This window comes from Tachypleus tridentatus, chromosome 13 (genome assembly GCF_004210375.1).
Source record: "Tachypleus tridentatus isolate NWPU-2018 chromosome 13, ASM421037v1, whole genome shotgun sequence".
Lineage (NCBI taxonomy): Eukaryota > Metazoa > Arthropoda > Merostomata > Xiphosura > Limulidae > Tachypleus > Tachypleus tridentatus.
Window position 1 is genome coordinate 106,876,369 of NC_134837.1, and position 23,029 is coordinate 106,899,397.

General features: G+C 32.7%; 1 protein-coding gene across 3 annotated transcripts in view; it reads right to left on the reverse strand.

Annotated features, from left to right (window-relative positions):
- LOC143236059 (hexosaminidase D-like) overlaps positions 1-23,029 on the reverse strand; it is a 49,598-nt gene that overhangs the window by 1,558 nt on the left and 25,011 nt on the right. For all 3 annotated transcript variants that reach the window (XR_013019436.1, XM_076474315.1, XM_076474316.1), the window contains 7 exons: positions 22,026-22,104; positions 14,936-15,021; positions 12,832-13,015; positions 9,490-9,564; positions 5,816-6,014; positions 2,804-2,886; positions 1,562-1,643 (listed from right to left, as the gene is read on the reverse strand). Coding sequence is in view for 2 of the 3 variants with exons in the window: in XM_076474315.1 (XP_076330430.1) it covers positions 1,562-1,643; positions 2,804-2,886; positions 5,816-6,014; positions 9,490-9,564; positions 12,832-13,015; positions 14,936-15,021; positions 22,026-22,104 (788 nt within the window). In the remaining variant the exon portion in view is untranslated. The remainder of the gene's footprint in view (positions 1-1,561; positions 1,644-2,803; positions 2,887-5,815; positions 6,015-9,489; positions 9,565-12,831; positions 13,016-14,935; positions 15,022-22,025; positions 22,105-23,029) is intronic.

Here is a 23,029-nt window from a genome sequence, read left to right on the forward strand (position 1 = left end):
ATTTCATTATTATGGATTTACTAACATTTATGATAAAATGTTTCTTAAAGTCCTGGCCAGTTTGTTAACTATGTTGAATTTATCTTTAAGTGTTTTTATTGCAAATAATTTTTTTTAATTGAAACCTAATTGTAGCAGCATGTCCATTTTAAACTGTTACAATATAATCCTTCAAATTAAGTGCAAATAAGATAAAAAAAAATCAGATGATGCAGCAAGTGTTAGAACTGTTCTTTACCCATCACAGATAACTCCACTGCATGACTAAAAGTATGAGGACACCCAATTAGTGGGTTCATCTAGTTCAGCCACACTCATTGCTAACATAAAATCAAGCATATAGACAAGCACTGGCAGAAGAATGGGGTCATACTAAAGAGTCAGCAACCTTCAACGTGGCACTGTCATAGGATGCCACCTTTCCAACAAGTTATTTCAAATTTCTGCCCTACTAGAGCTGCCATGGTCAACTGTAAGTGCTGTTATTGTGAAGTGGAAACGTCTAGGAGCAATAACAGCACAGCCACAAAGCGGTAAACCACACAAGCTCACAGAAAGGGACAACCGAGTGCTAAAGCTCGTAGTGCATAAAAATCGTCTGTCCATAATTGCAGCACTCACTACTGAGTTCCAAACTGCCTTTGGTAGCCTCATGAAATGGGTTTCCATGGCCAAGCAGCTGCACACAAACCTAAGATCACAATGTGCTATGTAAAGCACACTGTCAATGGAGTCTGTAGTAGTGGAAACTCATTCTCTGGAGTGATGTATCACACTTCACCATCTGGTAGTCTGATAGACAAATCTAGGTTTGGTGGATGTCAAGAGAAAGCCTAAATGCAAACTGTAATTGGAAGAATAATGCTCTGGGGCTGTTTTTCATGGTTTGGGCTAGGGAAATCTTAATGCTACAGCATACAATGACATTCTACTGAACAGTTTGGGGAAGGCTCTTTTTTGTTTCAGCAGGACTGAAAATGCCTCCTCACACAAAGTGAGGTCCATAAAGACATGGTTTGCTGAGGTTGGTGTAGAAGTACTTGACTGGCCTGCACAGCCCTGACCTCAACCTCACTGAATACCTTTGGGAATTGGAATGCTGACTGTGAGCCAGGCCTTCTCGTCTGACCTCACTAATACCCCTTTAGCTGAATAGAAGTAAATCCCTGAAGCCACATTCCAGAATTTAGCAAAAAGTCTTCCCCTTCCCAGAAGAGTGGAGGCTGTTATAGCAGTAAAGGGGGACTAACTCCACATTAATGTCCATGGTTTGGAATGTGATGTTCAACAAGCACATATGAGTGTGATGATTGGGTGTCCACATACTTTTGGCCATGTAGTGTATATTCAGTATTGAAAATAATTGCTCATTTTCTTTGGTTTGCTCTTGCCAAAGGTTACTTATAAGGAGTAAAGTTTCCAATAGCTAGTCCAACTAACAAAGATGCATGCCAAACTTAAGGACAGGGTATATTTATTTATTTATACCAAAAATTACATGAAAATTATTTACTATTCATGTTTTCTAGTATTTGACAAATGATGGAAAGATATTCCTCACCTAGGGTATAGCTCTAGAGGAACAAGTTCCTTGAAACCTAGCAATTTTGAGGCCTTCTCATGAACTTCAGAGTTGAACTGACCTTTAAAAACGATTAAAGCATAATCAATATGAAGCTCCTTCAAAAATAAATATGTATTGAGTCTTAAAGAGTTTTAGTCCCAATGAGAGAAATGTTTGAAAAAGTTTAGTACTTCTAAATGAAATTATATCTTCCCCTTTCTGTTAAAGTTTATTGTTTTACAGTCACAGGATCTACTATTCACTAAACTATGTGGGCTTCATTTTATCTGAAATGAAAGAACATTATCTTTAATATAGATGAGGAAAAATATGTTATCAAAATAATACAACAGAACATCTTGACAAATGTAATTTTTTATAACATGAGTATATTTCAGATCAGATTAGACAAAATAAAAATTGAAGCTGCGTGGGAAAAATTTTTTTCTCCACAAATCATTTACTTGACCCTAAAAAGTATTTAAAAACTTCTAGCAAGATAAAGTATAAAAAACTTTTTATCCAAAATATAGACTTTGCTGTTCCTTATATTAGAATGTACTCAAGTTGATAAAACTCCTACAAAAATAAACAATCAGAAATTTCCAGCAGATCACTACAGTTTCTTATAACTAAAGTGGAAAAGCATGCTGGATTTTTTTTAATGAGTTTAGTGTCCAGTTATTAGTGATGCTTCATTAAAGAATGTGATAACTTATGTTTAAACAGAAGCTACCGAGATCTGTTTCACACATGTAAAACCTACTAGTATAACTACAAAACTGTGCTGATTTTACAGAAAAATGCAAATCCCAAGTTGCTGAAACCTACACACCTTCAAGCACTTTTTCTCTGAAATAGTACAAAGTTCTGGATATAAATAAAATGTTCCCCAACTAAATGTCTAGCATTGAACTCCTCTATGGAATTTTTTTTAATCTTCTGTGAAGATGAAGAACACCCTGTAGAAAAATATGTTTTACAGACTTCCCCTAAACTGCACATCACAAATGACTGAAGGATGACTTAACACGAATCAGCCAGTAAAAAGATACTAGGAAAACTGCACATACACAGAATATTCCATATTGTTTAAGTTGCTACGAGGAAGTTCAAAGATAAAGAATATTAACTCATGGATTTACCATAAGCTGCAGCTTTAAATCAATAAAATTCTATGTTATTGGTTTGCCAAAAAAAAAAAAAAGTAAAGAAAATAATACTCTACATTTGACTTACCATGAATAATTGTCTGTAGACACAAGGCCAAAGTTGGTAGAGCTACTGGAAGCAGCTCACATAATACTGTAAAGTGGTCAAACCTGGAACATCACAGCATTTAAATGCAATTTTGATTAGAATTTTTATTTATATATAATTTGACTAGTGACATATAGCTAATAAGACAATAAAATATGGAACAGCAGGAAACCTGTTGTTTCTTAAAAAATTAAAAGCTTATTTTTGTTTCAGTATAATGTTTTCTATCACCTAAAAAATAATATTTTTAAGTTCTTATAAATGGTAATCTAAGGGTCGCAGGCTCAAATCCCCATCGCACCAAATGTGCTCACCCTTTCAACCACGGGAGCATTATAATGTTATGGCTAATCCCACTATTCCTTAGTAAAAGAGTAGCCCAAGAGTTGGCAGTGGGTGGTGATAACTAGCTGCCTTCCCTCTAGTCTTACACTGCTAAATTAAGGACAGCTAATGCAGATAGTTCTCATGTAGCTTTATGTGAAATTTAAAAACAAACAAACAATTATTATAAATCTTCAACATAATCTAATGATATATCTGTATTCAAATTCAGATGTTCCCAAATTCTGAAGCTACAATATCTAACAAGATGAATTCTCACAAAGATAATAAATGAATATCCCATTAATACTTCTGCCAATTTTTAAGTTGACATAATTAAAAATTTAAACTGCTACTTTGTATCTAGCTCATTATTTCTTCAGCACAACACTTTAATTCGAGAATAACTTGTAATATGGAAATGAAATTTTTATTCATGGATAAAACAAGTACTTTTTTTAAAAACTTATTTGTGACCGTATCAACCCTGGTATTGTTTACTGCATGTGACACAAAGTTTTATATTCAACATTTTACTAAACTACTTTTTATTTATGTTATTCTATTTAGAATACCATAAAATCTTTCCTAATAATCCATATTTCAATAGCTTTAAATTGTTAGTTCTTCAAGGCAATGTTTTAAAACATCCTGAATTTCCACTACTGTGACACATTTTCTCTTAGCATGTCATCATCTTTATTTTATCCATCACTCCATGAAAAAGTACGAAATGAAACATAAATTACTCTCTACAAAACCATCATTCCTTGAATAAACCATAATTCTTAGTCTTCAACTTTGTTTGGCAATGAAGCTATTGAACAGAAAATCGGACCCTCCTGCCAAACCTATCTGTCACATCCTTTCCTTCATAATTTGTTAATAGTTCACTATACATTTAATTATATATTACCTATAACTTATAGAAACACAAGGTTTTCATCTATCAAATGACATGTTGTGTAGCGTTATGTTATGAATGTTTAAATTTGAATTTCACTCAGAGTATGAATAGCTCTCCCGTAAGAAGGTTAACAGCTACCTTGGATGAATTTGTAATGACTTGTCACAGAATTAGAAAGTCAGAAAATTTTTGAGAAGTGAGAAAATATGTCTACTTTGTGCATGTTATTAGTCTTCATTGTTTTGAGCATTATTTAATTAAATAATAATTATTAACAATAATACTATGAGCAGTATACAAAAATTAGGGTTAACTCTCGTCAATATCCAAGAGGAAGTAATAAATATTCTATTTCTTGTTAATTTTTCATGTATAAGTAAAATAAAACAACTAAAATGTAAAAGTAAGGATATTTTAAGTTATTTAAGATAGGATTAAGTAACAAATAATAAAATATTAGTTGTAGTAGCACATGGGTAACGTAATTCTACAGCGCAATGCAAGCTGCATCCCAGAGTGGTTTACAACTTATAAGCAATCAAACAGTAGTTAGCCACAGTTCAAAGGGCAATAAAATATTATAAATACATGTAGACTGTTACAAACTTAGAGATAATTAGGATAAATGAATGTAGTTTCACATTACAATATGAAGTCATTATCGAAAGATAAAAAGGTTATTTAGATTAATTTCGATTTTTTTTTATTTTTTTTTGTGGTTATGCGGCCAGTCACATTTATCATTTGCATATTGAGTTCAGTTAGAAAAAATAACATATAAACTATCAAGCTTTTCTGGAAAAAGACATTTGAGATATATTTAGGAGGTATTAAGGATTACACAAAGGAAGTTTGAGATAAAAGTATTTTTAATTTTAATACAAAAATTACCTTGGACACAGACTATTAAAAACAAATACTCAATATACTTATGGACAAATCTATTTTATTTTTTAAATAACTTCTCTGAATAAGATTATTTTTTGCATGTTAAAGACTTATAATATTAAATCAAATACTGCCAAATTTTGTGAATATACACATATTACATTGAAATTTAAAAATGTTAAATCTACAATAACTTTAAATGAGTGCAAAGAGGTCATGTTGTAGGTCGACCCTGTATTGAAAGAGTTAAAGAATATTATGTTTTGCTAAGTTTGTCTGGCATGATCAGCTCAATACAACCGAAAAATGAAGCAAAACCAGCATGTGCTGCAGTATCATAAATAATACTTCATTAACAATGCAATAAAGGCAATCAAACAAAATTTTAAAGACTACTAATCCTTATCTTGGATTAATCTGTGAACAAACATCTACAAGATTAAAAGAACAATAAAAAATTTCCTTCTTTGTGTTTGAATACATGACCCAAAATAATCAATTTCTATTTTTCATACGTTAAAACCACTAATAGAGAATATAATATAAACAAAAGAAAAATTATATAATCTCCCAATTAAAAACCAAAACGTTGCATTAACCAGTTTTCAAGTATAAAAATTGTATTTGTTTCAATTTTTTCCCCATTTAGAAATTGTGTATGAATTTGCTCTTTTTTATTACTTCACAGTGTAGCATCTTTGCTGCTATTACATGTACCAGTTTTGTGCTATCATTCAAATACATTTAGCTGTGATGATAAATAAATCCAATGAAAGTATTTTTACCAAATAAAATAAAAAATAAGTCTGTAAAAACAATTACTTGTCGTTTCTGTAAATAAAGCTTTATATCAAGAGTTTCTAAATACTAACCTTTGCCAGCCAGTCAGAGCAATACCTCGAATACACTTAAAAGCTGTAAAAAGTTCTGTTGTCAGCAACTGCAGCCATGCTTGATGGTTTAACAGATGATAGCTAGGTGGTGTTAGCATCTGTGTCATGTCTGTTGCCCCTTTAAAAGCACTAGCAATCCATATGTTAGGAAAGATGGAGGCATACTTCTCCCAGAAAGCTGTAATTTGGTAAAAAGCATTTATTTCAATTTCATGAGTAAATGCTGCCATATTTTGTTGTCTTCAAAAACAACAAAAACCCGTAATAAGATATATTTGGTTTTAGTTATCATGAACATTTATAGTTGGCTTTAAATGTTGATTTATAAATTGTACATTAAAATTTCAAGCATCATTTATTTGTTCTGTAAATGTTGTCTTAACTTTTTTTTATCATTGTTGAGAAACTTCATTGCATGCTTACAATGAAATTAATATTTTTTTTTAATCAGTGCCTCTAAAGTCTTTATTTTCTTTAAAATAGCTTGGAAGAAAAGTCTACTCATTTCCATCACTCATACTGAAAATACTGCCAAATACCATCACACAATAATATTTGGAAACAAATGAAAAGGAAAATTATATTATGTTGCATGGGATCATTCATATAGACAAGTATATAAATTATATGCATAGGTCAACCAAACGTTAAATCAAGTATATACTTAATCTAAAGTGTACCAAGAACAAGAAATAGACTTTATCATTTTCTTATACTGAAAATAGATCTCTGATAGATACTTACCTCCACTCACATAACAGGTTTTTTTTCTACCTTCTATTGCCCAATAAACCCATTGGAATGGAATTTATCTCATTTGATGCACTAGCCTTTATATCCCATAAGTTCAAACAGCTCATTTAGCATGCAACAACCCTTAACCAACAGGAGCATGACACAACCTCTTAGACAAGCTGGCTCCCTTTGTTTTTATTTTGCATGTATTTCACTTTCAAAACTGAGCAAACGAGAAAAATAACACAAAAACTGAGGAAAAGAGTGAAAGGTATGTGAAAAAAAGTAAGGATCTATCCAATATTTATTTATATATTATCAATGTAAAGTAAACTGTATTTTGATATGACACATGCTTCCTCTCACATAACAGCTGAAATCCCACATTGAATAGGTGGCAGGACTGGTGTAATACATAAAACAAGAGACCCCATGCAAAATGCATCCACAGAGAATTAAACATGGATAATTTGTAATAGAGGGGAACACACCTGTGAGAAACTGCACCACATATTGAACAGGTATGCCTTTTGCCCTCAAAAAAAGAGAAGTACCAGGAAATGAACAGCATTTAGGCCAAGAATATTAAAAGAAAAGCCATTAAAAAAGAGAACAACAACATATATCTGACCCCAACCAAACAACAGAGTTTCCATTCTTGGTATTATGAGGTGGAACATTGCCCAAAATAACGAAAGTAGTATTGTGGCCAGGGCAATCAGACTGCGAATAATACATATATTATACTAACGTAAGCCCCAGAATGTCATATTGCAAGTAAATGGAATTATAATGAGAAAGTAACCAAAGGGGAACCTCCAAACAACCTAGCCTCATCCCAACCATACGAACAGGGAGTCATCCTGAATCAGGTATTATGAGCAGGAAAAGAATGAATTCAATCATATGAGCAGGGAAGAAACTTGCACCTGGTATTACAAGGAGTATGTAGAGCTTCTGCTCAACTATAAGAAAAAGGCATCATGTTATGAGGCAGAGAAAGTCTCCCAAGCTCAGAGAGAAACGAGAATTACAATAGGAGCAGGGTACTATCTATCTTAACCCAATATTACAAGAAGGATCCAGCATTGGCTGATCCAACTTGCATCTACATCAGCACTTTTGGGGAAAAAAAAACTCCAGGAGTAGGGGTTTCCAGCTTTCAGCATTTCTCAACTGAGTGTAATGATATGTAATGTTATAACATGTAGTTAACACTCATGAGGAAGCCTCCATGGTTTACCACCCCCAGTAGTTAGGAAATGAGGAGTGTTAAGGACTCCAAAACTCACAGAAATGTCACAACTGAGGAAATACAAAACCCTATTTTGAAAAGCAGACCACTCCTAATATATATCCAGTTGAAGGAGAGTCAGGGATAGATAGCAATCTCATTCCACTTTACTCATGAAAATCCATGAATAATAGTCCACCAAATACTTAACATAATATTATGTATAGAGAAATATATATACATATATACCACTAGGTAAGCTGCTAGTGATCTTGTGGAACACCCCATCTCAACATTGTGCATTATAATCATAAAGGTACCTGATACATGTTTAGAGGAAAGCATAGAAGACCATGCAATGCATGCCACCTAGCAGGATCCAAGTAGTTATCAAAGAAAAAGAAGGTATCTGGAATAAAACAAAATATAAAAAGACATCCAAATTAGAGTCAAACCTTTGCATTACCAGAGAAGGTAAATAATATTCATCAGTGAAGAATACAACCAGATGGTGCAGGTAATAGGAGACAAAAGTATGGGTAGTAGTCAACATTTCTGCCTGGACAATCTCCTTCAAAGAACGACAAAAACAGCAGCTAGAAACATGATGATATGGCAAGCCTGATGAAACAAGATACAATAAGATGGAAACAAAGGAGATAACATTTGGAGAGGGAACAAAGCCTAAGCTGGCCAAAGCAGAGACACCAAGAAAACCAGACATGGAGTTGTGTGGATAATTAAGATAACTTTGGGGAGAAGATGTAATAATAAATGTGGAACTGCAGAACAGAAGTCAACAATTTGTTATTCAGATAAGTGACAAAAACCTTTATGTGTGATGTACAACCACTGGGAAACATCAAGATTTGAGAACCACACCATGAGACAGAATTTGTATGGACACAATAAGCAATCACAACAAAGTTCAAAACACTGGAAATAAGGCAAGCCAAGAGATGTTTCCAAAACCATAGGCCTAAAATATTATCTCCAGTAAAAACATTAAAAATGTGACAAATCTGTACAGTGAATTGGAGGAAAGGAATAGAATGGTGAAAATCATTGAAAGTTGCCTGAACTGGAGGCACAAGAAATGAAGGAGCAGGGGATATGCTGTCCAAGTTATCCTCATCCAGCATATGTTCATCAGCTGGAAGTAGTGCTAACCCACATGAGGAAAAAGAAGGCCCTACATACAAAGCTAACTGCCAACAAGCCAAGACTTTAATCTTCTTGGCAGATAAAATCATCCCAAGGCAGTTGCAGGAAAAAAAAAAAATCCAGATACTTGAAAATGTAATAATTATCCAAGCAAACTTAAAATCAGTTTGGTTGTAATGAAATACAAATAACGCAATGAACTGAAAACCAAAAAAAGGCAAGTGAGAAACACATGAAACTGAGAAAGTGAGGTATGCATGGTTAGAGGAAGTCAGCTACTCTAGAAGGATGAGTCATGCTTCTCCTCTTGGTGGAAGGTTGCTGCATGCTAAATGAGCAGCTCAAACTTACGAGGTATAAAATCTAGTGTGAGAAAATTTCTGTGCAATGAATTAGAGGGCAACAGCAGACTGAGAAAAACTGTTATGTGAGAGGAAGTACACATAAAACATTTATGGGCATGATAATATCTTATTGAACAATTACATCAAAATCTTCATATGAAAATATAAATACAAACATTTTCCAAGACGAAACTCATCTGGTGGAAGATAATGCCACACCATGGGTTCCACAAATTTTGCAATTTCTGACTCTGTGGACAGATGGAAGAGAAAATAACAATAAAATGATATATGAAACTTATCTTATGAGAAGAAAAGTAACAAATTTCTCAACTTTATTTTAAAAATAAAGCAATGATACGTCCAAATGAATGGGCAATTGTCATACAAAATGGTACAAAACTTTATTTCAAAAGTTATTGAAAAGAAAAATCCCAATTCTGTACATTTCATTTAGCATTCAGTGAGCAATTTATCTCAACTATTACAGCTATTACAGTGCAAGGTTTCAGAAAATCTTATTATGTCTGCAATGAGGTACCTTGGAACTACTGTTGCACAAGAACAATATAGAAAAACCATCAGTATCTAAGTACAATCTAGTTTGATATTAGATTTTATTTCAATAGCATGTGTTAAAGCTGTATTTTAAATCTGTTCAAATTAAAATCTATTTGAAATACTTGCATTGTGGTAAATAATCAAAATGAAATGTTTTCCATCAACTATGATACAATTATGGAATTTCTGTGTAGGCAAATACAGAGTGTTCAGAAAGTCACTGTGCAGTTTTGTAATCATATGTTATTATATTTCAGATTTTGATCCCAATATGGTTTTAACAACTGAAGAACATGTATGGCTTGTTGAACACATATTCCAAGAAGGTGGTAGATACACAGATCTGGTGTGACAGCGATTTGCTGAAAAATTCCCAGATACACCTGTTCCACATCGCAATGCAGTTCGTAACCTTGTTGATAAATTTCGGGAAACAGAATCAATGATGATGCCAAACGCTGTGGAAGGCCAGCAAAGCTATCGAAGGAGAAACTGTTGAATATTTCTGACAGTGTGATGCAGAGTCCATCAAAATAATTATGAAAGTTAGCTCAGCAGCATAATATTGGTCTTGGAACTACTCATAAGGCAATCAGAAAGAAATTAAAGCTCTTCCCATACAAAATAATGGAGGTACAAGAACAGGAAGCAACTGATAATGAAAAATGAATATGCTATTGCAGATGGTGTAACCGATTTATCGAAGAGAATACAGCTAATTTGTTGGATGTGACCTTTTTCACCGATGAAGCATGGTTCCATCTCTTTGGTTACATTAATTTCGATAATCCTCACAGTTTGCACGAAACACCCGTACATGATTTCAAGGTTGGTGTGTGGGTTGCGATTTCCAGATACCAAATTGTTGGCCCTATTTTCTTTATGAGCACAATAAATAGCGAGTGCTATTGTTCAGAGATTCTTCACACCTTCATTGGTCAGATGACAAGTGATGAAAACAATTACTCATGGTTTCAATAGGATGGTACTACTGCCCACACATCTCACAGATCTGTGCAGTTATTAAAGGAATGTTTTGGAGACCGCATTATATCCAAAGACGTGTGGCCCCCACGCTCACCAGATCTTAATCCACCAGACTTTTATCTATGGGGAGCAGCAATATCTGCAGTGTATCGAGATTGTCCATGCACGCTGGATGACATGAAAGCAGCTATAACAGCATTCATTCAGTTTATTTCAAGCCAGCAACTGATAGCGATATTTAGAAACAAAATAAGAAGGATACAGGCCTGTATTGATGCCAACAGGGATCACTTTCAACATTGTTTATAATTGTCATTCATATTTACCTCCTGTATTCTATATTGAAACATGTCTGTTAATAAATATATAAGTGCACAGTGACTTTCTGAACAACTTGTGTGTGTGTGTGTGTGTGTGTGTTTTTTAAAAGAATAATTTTACATATTTCAGCAGTCCTTATCCATGAATATTGAAACATTTTCTAGTCATACTTATCTATATTTTCCTCTATACTTCTGCTTACAGGCATTACTTTTTAAATATATTCACTGAATCTCCCTATATTAGTTTCAAAGAGATTAGTTACTAATAAAAGCATTATTACTGGAGTTTTATATATTTTAAAAAAACATTTAAGACCCACTCATACTATTCTATAAGCTGATCTTGTTCCACAGCTGTAGAGAAGGCTAGTATGTTGTACTATACCACATATACCCATTACCTATCAGAGATACATATATTCATAATTACAATAAAACAATACATTTTGTCATGTTGCTAGAAGTATATTGTCCATTCACATTATAAATGAGACCACAAAAATCAAAAGTAGATTAGAAGAGGGTTTTTCTGTACTGCTATCTGGTAGTATATGTCAATAATATGCCTCATTAAAAAGAAATAAAAAATCACTTATTTTTGTATTTCATGAAAACTATAAAAGTATCATCTTCAACTGAAAAAAATTCAAACAAACTAGTTATTCAGACACATCTCTGTTTGCTTTTACACAATTTATTTCTTCCAAATAAAAACATGCTAAACTTGTTGTATATGATATACAACATATACAAAATGCATCAACAGCACTTATATAACAAAAGAAAAACATGAGATATGGTCATTTTATTACTGTATTTCTTTTTCATAACAATTTATGCATACATACACTCATATTTTTGCAAAATGTAGTACAATATACCTAATTAATAATTAAGGTCAAGACAATACTAGAATACATTCATTAAATCTCTGTTTATGAGAAACAATGTTGTTAATTTTTTGTACATATACAGCAATCAAAACTGTTTTAATAAATGTTACTCTAGAATATGTAACATAAATTTAGAAACAACACAAAAAACATTCTTAAAGAGTGGTTCTTTCATCAATAGGGGCAAAAAGTGCTAATATGCAAAATATTTGAAGATAATACATTTAGAAATATTTACATGTTGATCTTAGATATGATGTAAGTCACCAGAAAAGTTACAAACATTTCTGAGTTTGTCTCTGTATTATTAATTAAAGTTTATGTCAATTAGAAAATTTATAACATCTTGTTAGTAAACCACAAAAAAATTTGTGACTTTGTTTCAAGTTTAAAATGCTTCATGATTGAAGAATATAAAACAAGCGAGAATACAACTATGTGTATCTTTAAAGTACACTAAATTCTCATTACTCTATCAGTGTTATTGAAGTTGAGTTTCTAAATTGGTTTATTACAGACTGAAACTGTACACACAATACAATTTTATTGCTTAAAGTTTGCAAATATCCCAATATGTTTAGCAAGTGTCAAAGACTACACTTCACACAATTGCAAATAGTAAATTAAACAACTGAAACATTATACAGGGTGTTCGGAAAGTCACTGTGCACTTATATATTTATTAACAGACAAAACTGCACATCCTGTACCAACTGTGTTTTAGATTAATATTAAATAACAGAACAAAACATACCTCGAATAACTTTTTCTTCTAAATTGCGCATCATATCATCCCACATTATTAATCTAACATTAGGGTGGTGTTTCTGAAGATTTTGTACCACAGTCACCATGTGGTTTAAAAAGAGGTAACCTTTTGTCCATGCCATCTCTTTCATCTTTTCCTCACACCTGAGACATTCAGCAAGGTGCCAAACCTAATGAAAAAGCTCTTGTTTAAAATGCCTGTTATCATTCATCAGTCTCACATGAGGGCTTTTTTATAGGAGCTTAAGGTTAGGACATTTACTCAAATTTTCAATAAACTACAAAACATTTAAAGAAGCTCAACTTTTATGAAACACAGAGGCATGCAGCAGGTAAATGTCCTAAAAGGAAAACAAAACACATAAATCAGAAAAAAACATACTTCAAGAAATACTTCCAAACATCTGCATAGCAAGAATTATTACACATAGTTTTAGAATAAAAACATACTTATGTGGTATAGTAAAATAATATTTTAACAGAATTATGAACACAACATTAGAATGGCTTTTTCAGCTCAGAGAATTATGACATGCTAAAGTATGCTACTGAAAAAGTTATGCATCTGAAATGAAACATACATCATCAATAAATGTAGCTATTAAAACTAATATAACTTCCACATGTAATGAGTAAAACCTAAATATGATGGCATACCATACTTTATACCATTATCATTGTAATTGATCCAAAGACATTGACACCTGAAACATCCTACCACTATCCTTACAGAGTGTATGAACACATCACTTGAGACTTCCTACCACTATCACCCCATCACATGCAAACACACTGGCACTTAAGACTTCCTATTATCATCACAGCACACATATACAACAAACTGGCACCCAAAACTTCCTACCACTATCACCTCATCACACACAAACATACTAGTATCCAAAACTTCCTACCACTATTATCCCAGCACAACAAACACAATGGCATCCAAAACTTCTTACCACTATTACAACAATACACAAGAATAGACTGGCACCCAAGACATGCTGCAATTAACATATATAATTTTTTTAAATATAAATGATTTATAGTTGTTTTCTTTAATAGTTTATTTTGTCTATTTACTTTTTACATTATTTTCTTTCAAAATATAATAACCATGATCCAGAATGATTCACTTTTACTACAGGTATAATTTTAAAGAATACTACATATCACTAAGCACTGTAGTGCTTAGTATGTAGGGATAGGCCAGGAAAAAAAAATGGTCAATGCATATTATGTATTGCTCATCATAGTTTATTATAAGAACCTAAAAAGGCTTTTATAAACACCTAACTTGGGTTTTCAAGGTTTTCTAAAAGTATTACAACTTTCATTTTGGTCAAAAATCATTGTTAAGGTAAAAAAACAACAAGTAGCGTAACATCTAAATGATTTGCTGATTATTCTGATTCCGACATCAGAAGGAAGGGCTAGCTTACCATTACTTAAAGTTGTTGAGATGATCTACACACCAAAATGTTGCATTTTCACTTGAGGAATGCAGAAACAATATAAAGTTTCACTAACTTCAACATGTAATGTTCATCAAGACAACTCATCACACTGAGCTAAAATTGCTACCTTCATAAAATATTCATTGGTATTGTTTTAACAAAATGAGAAGAAATAGGTAATAAACAATTTTGAAAATATATAAATGATGTGAGAATAGCAATGTCAAGAAATACAGAAACATGATATTGATGAATACACAAAACTGTACAAAATTTCCTACATAATTAGCCATTGAGTCGATGTTTCATGCTTAAGGAAATTAGCCATTGCAAGACTTTGATAGCATTACACAATTTAAATGTTACTCAAACCTGAATTTATACAAATGAAAGGAAGTCATCATATAGTCATAAGTAAAAGTCATTCTTGGAAAGCTTTGGCTACTTATGTAAAAATTCTTGTATGTTTTGTGTATTCATCCCTATTTCTGTAATTTATAATGTTGCCATCCCTACATCATCTTATTTTTGAAAAAAATTACTTATTTCTAAAACAATAACAAATATATGTAGATGACAATGATGTCCAGTAATGTGTATATAAAACATCCAAAATAAGCGGTTTTATCTCACCTCATCTGCTCCCAGATGAAGCCACTGTATGTCAGGATGAAGTTCAAGGACTTGATTTAGTATTTGTAGAATAAGATTTGATGCATCTAAGAAAATACAAAAAGTTTTATGATCATGATCCATCATTTATAAGAAGCATATTAATATTAAAACACTAGAAACTTTGTACATTATTTAATATAACACATCTTATGTCAAGTAAACATATATGAAGACCTCCCTAGTACAGTAGTTGAAATTGGATATCAATTTTTGTTTTATTTAAAACTCTGTACAATAACCTACATTTTTGTTATACATTAGTTTTGTTTTTTTCTGTTAACAGTCATTAATTAACAATTAGTTTTACCCTATGTTTTTACTGCTAATCTACTGTAATTATTATGAAAGCACAGATAAAGATTGTATGTGGTGACAGTGCAATGATCTAAAATAAACATGCCCATACATTCAAGGTTCAGTAACAACAACAACAAAAATAAAGGCAATCTATTCAATAATAACAATACTTAGAAATAAATTCAACACTTACCAAAACACAGTTAATAAACACATGCCTAGTCAGGATTTGAAGCTAATGTTAGTGAACATTATATCATAGAGAGCTATATTATTTCAAATAATAGAATCAGGAAAAAGAACCAGAAAAAAACAAACCAACCTAATTCCAAAATTACCCTTCAATATTAATAAAAATATCAAGGGATAAACAGCAAAAATTCACTTAATGTGTCATTCACTAATTACCTCATGATTTTATCTATGTTCAATATAGGAAAATTATAACATCCGATACGGTACGTTACCTCTTCTCACATAAATAGTTACCTCACATTAAACCGGTAGATGACTCGATGCAGAAGAAAGAAAGAACCATTCTTTGAAAGCTTCCAAGAACCTATGGAGTTAAAAATCAAGTATGAGAGACTGCACCACTTTTGTACTAGTTACATTCTTTCCCCAGTGTGAAAAAAGGTGGTGCAGATATAGGAAGAAATCAGAAGTAGCACATCCAGTAGGGAGGGAACTACAGTTGGATAGTGATATGAACCACACTGTATATAAATATCATTCCCATAGTACAAAAATGTGGACTAAAGTAAAAGTATGTGTCTCCAGGTGTATAGTGGCTAGGGTATAATGAACCATACACAGCATGTCAACTACACCCAAAACCCAGGCTGCCAAGAACCAACATCCATGCAAGAGTAGGATGAGGATCACACCATTGGTAAGTCAATTACTATCCTAAACCCAGACCACCAGGAACTTACATTCATGTGGAGGTAGGAAAGGGGATTATACCAGTTCATGAGACCAGAGGGAATCTCATACCCCCTAACCTATGAACAAGATAGCAATGTGAGAAATCGATTGATCAATCTGCAAACCCAACATCTGGATCAAAAAGATGTCTGTGTAATGTAAACCACCTCACTCAAATCAAAATGACAGGAACCACGAGAAGTGCAGTAACATTCTTGGAATAATGAGAACATCAAGGGGTAGCAGAACAGAAAGAATTGTTGTAATCTGCAAGTACCTCCATGATGACACACACCACAGATGGAGTAATAAGGGTATAAAATGAGTGAGGGAATAGACATCTGTAATACACATGTGAAGAATTATGTTGACTGGTTCAACTCTATATCCAAAACCCAGTAAATGGGAACTAACATCCTTGTGGAAGTAAGATGAGGGATCCTAACTGAAGGGAAGAACTGCAATTTTAACAGTTCACTCCAATGTCACATAGTGAAGGACATCTCATCATCTACATCAGTAGAACACTACCACTATCATACTCTCAACTGAATATTTTTATCATCATTTTTGTGCATAGTATATTTTATGTATACTATATAACTTGCTTTTCATTAACACATTCAGGAGGATGCCTCCACAGTCTACAACCCCAGCAGCTTGGAGCTGGGAAATGTTAAGGAGTCTCAAACTCCACTAGAAGAAAATAGGGGAGAAAGAATGAGGGAGAGTCCAGAGGAATGACAACACCTAAGACAGTAGAATGGATGATCACAAAACCATATTTTAAAAAGCAGACACACTGATTTATGTAATACTAGTCCTGGCAGAGATGGATAGCTATCCTCTTCTGCTTTACCCATAAAGTCCATGGGTGTATACAGTCCAGAACTGGCATATTAATGAAGCAAATATATTTCCAGGATAAACCTACAAGCCACATCTCAACAATGTGCATGCATGTTCGTGTGTGTGTAGTCACAGAATTATAACTGTTAAGTCATCTTGACCTTATAGTGTGGGATCCATGAAGGAAAGAAAAAGAAAGAAATGAACCTGAAAAATAAAAATAAATATAGTTTACCCAGCCCCAGTCTTACAAAAGAGTGAAGGGTGGCAACAGGTGGATGACCATACCCATTCAAGGATGAAACAGCTACCCAAAGTAAAGAATGGGAAAGAGGTGTAGTCACAAAACTTAACAAATGAAGTACCTCCAACAGACAACAAATTTTATATACAGGGAAAGGGAAAGGTACATGACTGCACTGAAGACACCAGATACAGATGATGGGAAGAAGAATACAAGGCATAAAACAAAATGATAATCCACTTCCAATGGGCCAGGGAGGAAGGGAAAAGAAAATCATATACAAAGCAGTCTAGTAAAGGAAGAAAATAATGGGAAATGGATTCAATGAGAAAAAAACAACCTTAAGAACAATGAAGTAATGTCAGGAGAAGGGGAATACTGTGTGAAATGTGTCTAAAACAAATAAAAAACTGAGATAAGACAAGCAGATTTAGTGAAGGCCTGGAATACAATCCATGATAATTTGAAGAAAAAATGACAAAATCTGAGCGATATTAAAGAGGTACGTCAGTTATAGGATGTAGACGAGTAATATTAGGAGCAGATATGGTGGATCCCAGTCCCCAAGGGCCCACACAAACATAATTAAGGGTAAGAAGAATAAAATATAAATTGAACAAAACTGATGGTAAGAGATTTGGTAGTGAAAGAAACATATGTAATACATGTTATGTGTTGAAGAACAAGAGTGTTAATCAAACTAATGAATAATCCAGAAGTATAACCACAGTTAAACTGAAAATAACAGACACATGTTAAGCCTAATTGAAGAGTGCACAAAAAATATCACTAATCTCTAATAAAAATCTTAACCTAACAACATGCATAACAATTAAAAATTAAATAATGGTAATTTATAAAATGAAATGTGTGAACTAACAATAACTATGTATGAAATGTGATTTATGAAAAACAAATAATACACTTCAATGAATGATATGCCAGCAAGATGAATGAGAGGTATTCCTAAAATAACAAAAGCCCCTATTATAGGTGATATAGGAGAAAGGAAATAATTAAGCCTAATTTCTAGCCTGAGCTGGACTATGAGCATTGACCAATCTAACAAAAGTTAACCTTTTTCTAAATTGAAAAATATTTCCTATAATACTTACTTCTACTGCAACTTACATCTGTCACTCAAGTACCAGAGTTTCCATCTTTACCTAACTAAGCATTGATCCAATTTTTTCTCAATTTTTCCAGTCTTTTATAGCCCACTCAACTGCCCTTGGTTATATACTCTCTATCTATATCAATGCATCCTCTGTCGTAGCACTGTATATAAGCACCTCATCTTAATAATTTTATCAAAATAACTTTTTCAAAACTAACACCATGCAGTCTCTAACCATATCTCTTAGTCAGGAGGAAGGGCAGAAGAGTGTAAGTGGATGGTAAATATGTTTTGGAAGTTAATATTTTCCTAAACTGAAAATGTATTTCCAATTATACTTACCTCTGCTGGCACGTATAGCTAGAATCACACACTAAAAAGGTAGAAGGGTCAGTGAGAACATTATCCTTACAAAAAACATCTGCATAGGACAGAAACATATCAAGATAAGAGTAGTTCTTGAGTAAGAGAACAGGTATGCTCATCACCCAGATCTTAGTTCCTATATTAAAAATGGAAAAGTACATGAATAATCATCATTACAGACCAGCCTCAACCTATCTAACAGAGGTTCCACAACTTTGGCTTGGAAATAAGGGGTCTTGGTCCCTCTATCCCATGTCAATGGCTATGGCAATTGGAGAACATTATATATATTTATACTTTTGTTTGGATCCCAATCTGTAGCCATAGAGTAATATATTTCAAACCACTGGAATTACAACAACAAAGTAGCAACACCAAATGGACAAACTTTGTGGATTGTGTATGCCTTACTCAACCAAAGGAAGATAACTCATCTGGTCTGGAATTATAAACATTCATCCTCACTCTCCAACTGAGTTGACAAGGAGCATTCCACTTGGAATTATGGAGAGAATGTGGAACACTGTGCTCAACCAAAAACCCAGGATGGGACCTCTCCATGTTCAGAATAACCAAGAGATAGTGAACCTACTTCCATGAATAATGTACTAACTGATATCGATTGGAGCTCGACTGGAGTTGGCTGAGCCCAGCTTAAAACACAATGAAAAAGACATCTAGATGGACAGTATTTTAAGTCAGCAAGAGAATGGATTTTTCAGCTTTGATTAAAAAGGCCAGCCCTGGCAGCTTCCGAAAGAAGAATTTGGGTGTATTGTTTTGTCAACTGATGATATGGTGACAGAAGCAAACAGTTGTGCAGATAATGGAGTGTATACAGGCTCAATGTATAAAGGTGACAAGAAACACCCTTATGAATCTACAGAAAAGATATAATATAGGCTCTAGGCCAAAAAGTAGATCCCTGGACTGCAGAAACTGACACCAGTGCACAAAACATAAAACAATGACAGAATGACTTCACTGTAAGAATGTGTAGACATACATCAACAGCATCAGACTGTCATCCACAGACCTGGTGAAGAATGCCAATATAAATTGAGAAGGGATTCAATGGAATGCATCACTCTATGGCTTCAGGTTGTGATCCAATCAAAATTATATATATATATACATTTATATAATGTTGTGGTCCAATTGTCCTAGCCACCAACATGGGATAGAGAGACCAAGAACCCTTATTTCCAACCCAAAATTGTGGAACCTCAGCTACATAGGTTAAGGCTAGTCTATAACAATAATTACTCATGTAGTATTCCATCCTTAATATAGGAACTAAGATCTGAGTGATGAGCATATCTGTCCTGGATGCAGTGCAGTTCTCTCGTTCAAGAACCACTCTTATCTTGATACATTCCTGATCTATGCAGACGTTTTCTGTAAGGGTAATGTGCTCACGAGCCCTTCCACCTTTTCAGGGTGTGATTCTAGCTATATGTGTCAGCAGAGATAAGTATTATTGGAAATTCATTTTAAGTTTAGGAAAATATTAACTTCCAAAACATAATTACCATCCACTGCCCTTTCTCCCAACTAAGAGACGGGATTAGAGACTGCATGGTATTAAGTCTTGAAAAAAATGATAAAATTATCTAGGATAGAGGGTGCACTAATGTAGACAGAAATTATGTAACCAAGGGCAATTGAGTGGGTTATAAAAGACTGGATTAACACAAAAAATCAGACAAATGCTTAGATGAGTAAGGATGGAAACCCTGGTGGTCAAGTAATAGCTATAAGTATTAATAGAGGTAAATATCTTTTGGAACTTGTGTTATTAGACTCAAATACTTACAAATGATAATATCAAAAATAAAATTATTCCAAAACCATAACAACATAATAACATCTTTCCAACATTGGCAGACTATATGGATCCCCAAACTCAAGGCAAAACTCAACAAATATCAGTTCATTGGACAATCAATCACCCAAAGAATTAGAGCCAGAAATCTTTCCAAAGAGTACTGCAACCTGAAACCTGTGTAAATGTACTGATAGAATATATATACTCCAAAGTGGTGCTATAGAATTCATAATGCAAAATTGTTATCTCACATCAGGAGGTGTGGTTCAATCCTAGTGACTACAAGGTAAAAATAATCAGTAATAAAAACTTTGGTAGTTGTATTAGCTGTTAATTATGGCAGCAAAGCATGATATGCACATATAATTTCTCTAGTTAATTTATTTTATTTGTCAAAAATAAAAGGGACAACTTTTTCCAAAAGGATAAGTTCCCTCCTTTATCAACTGAAAACTTCAAAGTACGTATATAATTGTTAAATGGTTACTAATTTCTGTAGTTTCATACAGTCACAAACGTAAATTACTAGATATAGTCATTTCCTCTTGCCTAACCATAACAAATTTACAATATTAAAGATCTTTTAAACTACAAACTTTAAAATTTCATATTTTGAACATCAATTAGACATAAGGTGAGCTATGGTTAATCTCATAGAAGGCATCCAGTTATCAGAAACTGCCAAAAAACAACATGGCTACTCTTACTCGAGTAACAGGACTTACTTTCTTAGTTATAATGCTCTCACACTTGAAAATATAGAGCACATTCAATGGCACATCACAGCTCAACACTCTAACCTGTATCCTGAACACAAACAACTAGGATACACCTATATCCAATTTCACAGAACATTAAATGCCAACTTATAACACACAGATTGTACAACATTTATTAAATTCAATAAAGGTTTGTTCTTTTGTGCTTTAATTTCATAACAATATGAAGCTTTACTATTCATTTTACCTATGAGATATAAACAGGACAATATTAAAAATTATGAATGGAAAAGATTTCAGTATATAACTAAATCAGATTTGCATTTTATCAAAATTTCTTTGTTAATTTTTGATAATAAAATTAGAAAAAAAAAACTATTAAACTCTGTGCCAATTACCTCTATAACAGGAGTGCTTAGATGTATGATTTAATATAATTTTAGTTCAGGCGTTAAAAATAAGATGTTGAAACAACATTAAAACTAGAATTTTAATTGCACTAAAAAAACAGTTTAAAACTAAATACCTGAATGTTATAATAATAAAAAAACTAATACTATTTATGTTACCTGTCTTAATGCAAAAACTTTCTATCAAACACACAATTAAGTTTGGTTGTTGACAATGTATTAATTACAAAGCTAATTCTAATACTTTTCTGTTATGAAACCTTATATGATTATAAATGAGAATTTACTTACTGGAATGAGACAAACACATTGCATTGGGAAACCTCTCTACTTCACGCATTTCACAAAATTTTTGATGTTTCAAAACAAACTGAAAAGTGAAAAAGGTTGTTTCTCTATATTCCTTGTCTCAAAGAGATGGATATTACTATATCAACATAAAGTTTAAAGAATAAGTATATCTGATCATGTACTAGTAACTTTATCCTTTTATTTCTTTCAACATGTATTCAGTCAACTTGATCGCCCATGTGACCTCTCTGTACTCATTTTAGTCCTTACAGTCGTTACTAAGTTTTAATACAGTATGTATATCTTCACAAAACTTGACAGTCTTTCAGTAAACATTACAAGTCTTTTACATACAAAAAATCATAATTTTTGGTAAAGAATTTTTAATAAACTAAAAAAAAAGATTTGTCTGTGAAAGCTCGAGTATTTGTTTTACCTAGTCTGTGCACAAGGCATTTTTCATGTTAAGGTGAAAAATACTTTTCTTCATCTGAAATATCTCAAAATGTCATTTGTGTAATCTTTAAAACTTCCTAAGTATATTTCAAATGTTTCTATTCAGTAAAACATTATGTTTTATCTGTTATTTTCTCTATCCTTACTCTATACAAGGCTAGTCAATTTGACCAACCTTGTAATCACCAAAAAAAATCAAATTAAATGTAAAATACCTTTTTTTATTTCTACAATTACTTCAAATTATAACACAAAACTAAATTTTTGTCATAAGTATCTATACACTTGTAAGACTATACTTCTATTTATACTTAAATTTCATTGTTTTATTGCTTTTTGAACCAAGTCTAACTACTATTCATATCATTACAAGTTGTGATCACTTGGAGAATGAGCTTACATGTATAACATTTATTTATTTTATATAATCTAACCTTAACAAACCTAAAGAAATCTCTATTTTTACATTTTAGTTACTTCTATAATAATAAATAAAGAATAAACATGAAAAACAAAAAATAAAGTCCCTGCACAAGTCTTCTTTCTTT